Source organism: Octopus bimaculoides, chromosome 26 (genome assembly GCF_001194135.2).
Source record: "Octopus bimaculoides isolate UCB-OBI-ISO-001 chromosome 26, ASM119413v2, whole genome shotgun sequence".
In the NCBI taxonomy this organism is placed as follows: Eukaryota; Metazoa; Mollusca; class Cephalopoda; order Octopoda; family Octopodidae; genus Octopus; species Octopus bimaculoides.
The window spans coordinates 10334021-10342189 of NC_069006.1; the positions used below are offsets into that span (position 1 = coordinate 10334021).

The 8169-nt window shown below is 41.7% G+C and overlaps 1 protein-coding gene across 1 annotated transcript in view; it reads left to right on the top strand.

The window, feature by feature from the left end:
- LOC106878080 (uncharacterized) overlaps positions 1 to 8169 on the top strand; it is a 161693-nt gene that overhangs the window by 59577 nt on the left and 93947 nt on the right. Inside the window, exons 18-19 of the mRNA XM_052976903.1 lie at positions 1669 to 1811; positions 3086 to 3257. Coding sequence (XP_052832863.1) covers positions 1669 to 1811; positions 3086 to 3257 — 315 coding nt within the window. The remainder of the gene's footprint in view (positions 1 to 1668; positions 1812 to 3085; positions 3258 to 8169) is intronic.

Sequence of the window (8169 nt, forward strand, 5' to 3'; positions counted from 1 at the left end):
GCCCTAGTGGCAAAATTTGAAACCATTATTATTATTATTATTATTATTATTATTATTATTATTATTATTATTATTATTATTATTTTATGTTTGGCTTTTGCTTTGTATTTGTACAAGATGACTTCAGATCTCATCCAGAAACCTCAAGAGACAAGTCCAAGTTGATGTTATGACTAGGGAACCATATTGCTTGGTTTTGCACAGAGTATTGCTCCAGAGAGTGTCTGTCAAAACATAAGAAAACTAGAAGGTGATAATGTGATCTTAAGATGACAGTAAAAGGTGTTTGCTATTATGTATATTTAGAAGTACTTTCAACAATATTTACAGATTAAAATGTTTTGGGGGATTATGTAGACAATATTTTTCATAGAGTATGAACAGTTCCCATGAGCACTGTTTTTTTTTTTAATTTCTTCCATTTTGGGGTTTCCTGGTGTCTGAGCCAGGTACCAATCAGCCCCTTTTGCTATCATCCCTAGGGTACCTATGACAACAGGTATTGTTTTAGTCTTGTGGTTCCACATTTTGCCAATTCCTATTACAAGATCTTTATACTTGCTCAGTTTTTGGTAGGTCTTGACAGATGCGTTTATATCGATTGGGACAGCCATATCAATGAGGAGGCATGATTTTTGTCAGAAACTATTATTATTATTATTATTATCATTATTATTATTATTATTATTATTATTAACTCAGATTTTGTTGGAACTCCTGATGTCTTGCATACATAGAAGGTTTTCTGCCTGCAGCCTACAGTACCATGCTATCCATTCTTTTCGGCTATCTAATACTTTCCTGATTATTCTGGCCATGCCAAGGAATCAAACCTTTAGTAACAGTTCTACAGGGCACTCTATTCCAGTTTCCTTTATATTCCCCCTTAATGCTTTCTGGTACTATTCCCAGGGACCCAGCAATAATTGGCACTGTCTTCGCCTTCTTCATTTTCCATAGCCAGGCTATTTCGTACTTAAGAGGGTTGTATTTATCTATCTTTGCGCATTCTTTTTTGTATGTTTGTAGGTTAAAGGAGCACACAACATCAACTATATAGTACACATGGTGCATCTTGTTGACCACCACCACTAGGTCCGGTCTGTTATGCTCTAGCACCTGATCTATTTGGATTGGGAAATCCCAGAAGATTTTGCAAGTCTCCAATTCTGCCATGGTCTGCAGTTTGTGCTCATACCATGTGCCGCCCACTAGCTCCCACTTTTTGCACAGTTTCCAATGTAGCACTTTCACTACCTTATCATGTCACCTATTATGATTATTGTTGTTGTTGTTGTTATTATTTTATGGAAACTCACAGCTTATTTTGTTTGGTATGATGGAAAGTGTCAGCTGTCCACAACCAGCAGACTAAGGTGAAACTTGTTCACTGGTCATGCTTCAAAAACCCTGCGAAGAATTCCTGCAGTTCCAAGCAATGCTGATTTTTGCAGGTGTTCTCCCTTCACACTTGCACCAATCTTTCTCAGCCATGTTGGTAGCTGAGTGCTGATTCTTCCAAATGCGCCAGTTACTATTGGGATCACCTCTACTCTCTTCATTGACCACAATCTTCGTATTTCCCACTTCAAATCGTCGTACTTGTTTATTTTTCTTCTTCTTCTTTTACAATGATCCTGTTGTCTCTTCTATGATTATTATTATCAGCCACCTATGAACTTCCATCAATCGATGAGGAAACAAAGTCAATGACCCTTGAAGAATTCATTGATGCAGCTATTGATATGAATGTCAACCAGACGGAATTGTTGAAGATTGGAGACAGTTTACGTGGAGCCATGTCAGAAATAGTAAGTTGGTTACAACAGGATATGTGTGTGTGTCTATATGTGTATTTGTGTTAAGTCTATGGGCGTGTTTGTGTAATGGCATGTGTGTGCATGTGTGCGTGTGTATGAGTGCATGTGAGTGATTTTTGTGTGTGTGTGTGGGGGGGTGCATTTGTGTATATGTATTTGGGTGTATTTGTGTGTGTGGAGGGTTATGTGTGTATGTGCGTGTGTGATTGCATGTGTGTTCATGTGACTGCATGTGTGTATATCTGTAAGTCTGGGTATGTATGTATATGTGTGTGATTTCACATGTGTGTGTGCGTTTGTATGTGAGTGCGTGCACGTGAGTGTGTGTGTGTGTTTGAATGTGAGTGCGTGCACGTGAGTGTGTGTGTGTGTATTTGTATGTGAGTGCATGCACGTGAGTGTGTGTGTGTATGTGTAAGCATGTGTATTTGTGTTAAATCTATGGGTGTGTCTGGTTGATTGTATGTGTGTGCATGCGTGTGTGTATGCGTGCATGTGAGTAATTGCATGTGTGTGTGTGGGTGAGTGCATTTGTGTATACGTATCTGGGTGTATTTGTGCGTGGGGGGTTATGTGTGTATGTGTGTGTGTGATTGCATGTGTCTGTATGCATTTGTGTAAGTCTGGGTATGTGTGCATATGTGTGTGATTGCACATGTGTGTGTGCATGTCCCACCATGGTGTGACATGCCTATACTATAGGGTTCCTAGAGTGGGGTGGTGGGGTGATGTGGGAGGAGGTTACAAATGGAAGCAGGGATATCAAGGACATCATCATCATCATCATTACAGCCATCACCAACAAGAACAATGACCACATCATCAACCATTATTATCACCACTGCCACCACTGCCACCACTGCCACTACTACTAATACCCCAACAACAACAGCAATTGCATGAAGAATGACAACAAAATTATCATCACAACCGCCACAACCGCCACAACCGCCACAACCGCCACAACCGCCACAACCACCACAACTGCCACAACCACCACAACCGCCACAACCAAGAACAAAAACAACGACAAGAGTAACGGAAACAATGACATCATTGCTGTTGTCGTCGTCAACATCATCATCACCACCACCACCACCACTACCACCTCCACCACCTTCACCATCACCACCACCACCACCACCAACAACAATAACAACAGCAATAATAGCAAAATGTAACAATTCTTTCAGTTAATCATGGTTTTGTGACTGTATTTCTGTTGTAGTGTTCTTGTTATTGTAGTTGTTGTCTTTGATTTCCAGCTCAATGAAAAAGATAGGAATCAGTCAAAAGCACGGGATGACTTTGAGGAGGAAATTCCCTCAGCTTCCACCGATATTTGCTGCAATGGTGATATACCTGTCAAACCCCTTGATATCACATTCTTCGATCTCCATTACATTTTCATGGTAGGACCAGTACCTTTGTCACTTGGTAAGTATCATCACCACCATCTGCAATCATCCACCACCATTTCCCTTGCTACTATCATTACCACCACCATTACCACCGTAACAACAATCACCGACACTATAACCACCACATCACCATTTCAAAGTTACCATTGTAACTTTGAAAACTTAATCTAAGTGATAACTTGTGGATGTCTGGAAAACTACAATGGCTAGACAGGAATACCATTACATGAGCAAATGACCTTACACCAATAACAAATCCATGATGTAAACATGAGAAAAATTCCTTTAAGTGAGCATATAATAATATGTGCAGGGTTGAACCTCGTTAATTTTACAGTACTACCCTTCTAAGCATACTCAGATTCAATTACAAAGCAACGAAGAATGAACAAAGAACAGCAATTTATCAATACAAGTCAGTTCTAAAATTAATAATGCTTGTATTCAACACTAGAATAGCTTTAAACTTTAACTGATACTCCATTGAATTCATCTTTTTGTAGAACTGCACAAAAACTCACACATATACATATTTATATTGACAAGCAGTATGTTACTGGTTATGGCATAAAATTGAGAAGAGTGTTACTGACAGTTTTGCTCCAGCTTGGCAATACTGAAGACTTTTCAGACATGCTACCAGGAAGTAGTGTGTGCTTTTTTTTTTTTGACTTATGAGGGGTGGCTGAAAAGTTCATTAGCTGATTAAGATACTCTCATGGAACATGATCAAATGAGGTTTATTTTTCAACATAGTCTCCCCCCCCCCCTTGTGCTCCACACACTTCTTCCATCGGTGTTGCAGTGTTTGGATCCCATTGGTAAAGAATCTTTCATCACGTTGGTCAAAAATGTCATCAACAACAGAGATGACGTCATCATCACAGTTATATTTGGTTCCCAGCCATGTGTTTTTTTTTCATTTTGCCAAACATATGATCGTTAGATGGAGAATAGGGAGGGTGATCAAACAATTCAAAGCTACAGTCACACACAGCAGCCATTGAAACCAAGGACTTGTGGGCTGGAACATTGTCCTAATGAAACAAGACCCTTTCATTGATTTTTCCTTGGCATTTGGTCCTGATAGTCTTCATAACTCCCTTAGCAAGTTGGCATAGTACTCTCCATTGAAGATAGTCAACAAACGCAATACCTTTTGCTTTACCAAAAGAAACTGAGGCCATCACCTTCCCTGCAGACGAAATGACTGTGGCCTTCTTTGGAGCAGGTGAAGAGGGATGTTTCCACTGCATGGATTGTCTCTTTGTTTCTGACTCAAAGTGACAAAGCTAATATTTATCCTTGCTTAGGAAACATTCAAAGAAACCAGCTGGATTTACCTCAGACAATGTCAGATTTTTCCTTGATATGATCAACCTGGTGTGCTTTTGGTCAGGTGTCAGAAGACCTTTGTCATGTCAAGTTCATTGTGTAGAATATTCTCAACTCTCTCATGGGATATGCTAATAGCATTGGCTATTTGATTTACAGTCATTCGCCTGTCATCCATGCTCTAACCACTGAGCCATGTACCTTCACACACACACACACATGTACATATTTTCCTCATGTTAAACTGTTAATCCTGATACATTTTTTCTATTTATGTTTTTTCCTCTCTCTTTCGATTTTCTATTTTCTTCTCATCCCTTTCTGTCAAAGACTGTAGGCTCAAAACATCAAAAGCTTGCCCATTTTTCTCGAGGTCAAACTAATACACCTACTTCTTGTTCCCTCACCTGTCTTTATTTTTTGTACATTGGAACCATTTTGTGTATTTATACACTCTCATAAACAAATATTTCCCATCTTATGACTTTTATTATACGTGCGGACCACTGGAAATAAATTATTCTAATAATTTTTACTCTATATTTATATAGTTATATGTATGTGTGTGTGTGTATGTGTGTGTGTGTGTATACACACACACATACATATATATACATATATATCATCACCATCATCATCATTTAGCATCTGCTTTCCATGCTAGCAAAGGTTGGATGATTTGACTGGGGACTGGCGAACCAGATGGCTACACCAGACTCCAATCTAATCTGGCAGAGTTTCTTTCTACAGCTGGATGCCCTTCCTAACGCGAACCACTCCGAGAGTGTAGTGGGTGCTTTTTACGTGCCACCGGCACGATGGCCAGTCCAGCGATACCGGCAACAGCCATGCTCAAATGGTGTTTTTTTACGTGCCACCTGCACAGGAGTCAGTCCAATGTTTTGTTCACATGCCACCGGCACAAGTGCCAGTAAGGCGAAGCTGGAAACGATTGCGCTCAAATGGTGCTTTTTACGTGCCACTGGCATGGAAGCGAGACCGCTGCTCTGGCAGTGCTCCCGCTCAGATGGTGCTGTTAGCACTCCACTGGCACGGGTGCCAGTCATCGAATTTGGTTCAGTTTCAATCTCACTTGCCCCAACAGGTCTTCGCAAACTGAGCTTAGTGTCAAATGAAGGAAGGTTGGCATGAGTGCCAGTCAATGAATTTGGTTCAATTTTCGATTTCGATTTCTCTTGCCTCAACAAGTTTTCGTAAGCAGGGTTTTGTGTCCAAAGAAGGAAAGGTACACATAAGTGGATTGGCTACACCCCTGGTAAAGGCCACGGGTTATGGTCTCACTTTTCTTGCCGGGTCTTCTCACGCACTGCATATTTCCCGGTCACTAGTCATAGCCTCAGTGAGGCCTAATGTTCGAAGGTCATGCTTCACCACCTCATCCCAGGTCTTCCTGGGTTTACCTCTTCCACAGGTACCCTCACCGCTAGGCTGTGGCACTTTATCACACAGCTATCCTCATCCATTCTCGCTACATGACCATACCGGTGCAATAGTCTCTCTCGCACACCACAGCTGATGCTTCTTAGGTCCAACTTTTCTCTCAAGGTACTTACACTCTGTCTAGTATTCACACTGACATTACACATCCATCGGAGCATATTGCCTTCATTCCTTGCGAGCTTACGCATGTCCTCAGCAGTCACAGCCCATATTTTACTGCCATGTAGCATGGCTGTTCGTACACATGCATCAAACAGTCTGCCTTTCACTCTGAGTGAGAGGCCCTTTGTCACCAGCAGAGGTAAGAGCTCTCTGAACTTTGCCCAAGCTATTCTTATTCTAGCAGCTACACTTTCAGCGCACCCACCCCCCACTACTAACTTGGTCACCCAGGTAGCGGAAGCTATCAACTATGTCTAGTTTTTCTCCCTGGAATGAGACAGACGTTTTTTTCAGCATATTTACAGTGTTTATTGCACCTGAACATCTGCCACATACAAAAACTAACTTCCTAGTTAACATTCCTTTGATATTACTGCACCTCTTATGTGTCCATAGCTTGCACTGGGTACATCTTATAGAGTTTCTACCTACGCCTTTTCAACAGATCAAGCAGGGCCATCTACCTGAAGTGGTTTGTGTTTTCTCTACCTTTCTACTTACTAGGACTTTGGTTTTAGCTCGGTTGACTCTAAGGCCCTTCGATTCTAATCGTTGCTTCCACACCTGAAACTTCTCCTCTAGTTCTGATAGTGACTCAGCAATTAGAACAAGGTCGTCAGCATAGAGGAGCTCCCAGGGGCAACCTGTCTTGAATTCCTCTGTTATTGCCTGGAGGGGGCTGAGGACTGAACCTTGGTGGACCCCTACCTCTACTCGGAATTCTTCACTGTACTCATTGCCAACCCTCACCTTACTGACAGCATCCCTGTACATGGCTTGCACAGCTCTCACTAACCAATCATCTATCCCTAGTTTCCTCATTGACCACTAGACCCTGTCAAAGGCTTTCTCCATGTCAACGAAAGCCAGGTACAGAGGTTTATCTTTCACTAGGTATTTCTCCTGCAGCTGTCTTACCAGAAATCTAGCATCAGTGGTGCTTTTCCCTGGCACGAACCCAAACTGCATCTCATCTAAACTGACTCTCTCCCTAATTAGCTGGGCTATGACACTCCATGACTTTCATTAACTGATCCAACAACTTGATGCCTCTGTAATTATTTGTGTCTAAAGAGTCACCTTTACCTTTGTAGCAGTTGACTATGGTGCTGCTACACCAGTCATTGGGTATGACTCTATCATGTATCACCTGGTTAACTATAATGGTTACTAGGCTATAACCGACACTACCAGATATTTTGAACATCTCTGCAGTGATTCCTGATGAGCCGGGGGCTTTCCCTGTCTTCATACTCTTGATCGATTAATCTACCAAGGTACTGTCAATTAGGATAGCTGGTCCCTCTGTTGGGTTGACATTTGCCAGACTCTCTTTTTCCCATTCATTCATTCATTCATATATATAATATAAACATATATAATATATATACTCAAGTACCCAAAATATCAAGGAGTTTCTACCTCATAAACAGGAGTTACACCACAGTTATTTTGTGATCTTTGCTACCCTGGTATCCATTAACCAATTTATTTTGTCTGAGTTATATATTAATTAGGAGAAAATAAATACATATAATAAAATATATATATCATCATCATCATCATCATCGTTTAACGTCCGCTTTCCATGCTAGCATGGGTTGGACGATTTGACTGAGGACTGGTGAAACCGGATGGCAACACCAGGCTCCAGTCTGATTTGGCAGAGTTTCTACAGCTGGATGCCCTTCCTAACGCCAACCACTCAATGAGTGTAGTGGGTGCTTTTACGTGTCACCCGCACAAAAACGGCCACGCTGGAAATGGTGTCTTTTATGTGCCACCCGCACAAGCCAGTCCAGGGGCACTGGCAACGATCTCGCTCGAAAATCCTACAGGAGCCAGTCAGGCGGTACTGGCAACGGCCACGCTCAAAATGGTGCATCTCATGTGCCACCCGCAAGAGCCAGTCCAGGGGCACTGGCAACGATCTTACTTGGCTTGCCGGGTCTTCTCACGCACAGCACATT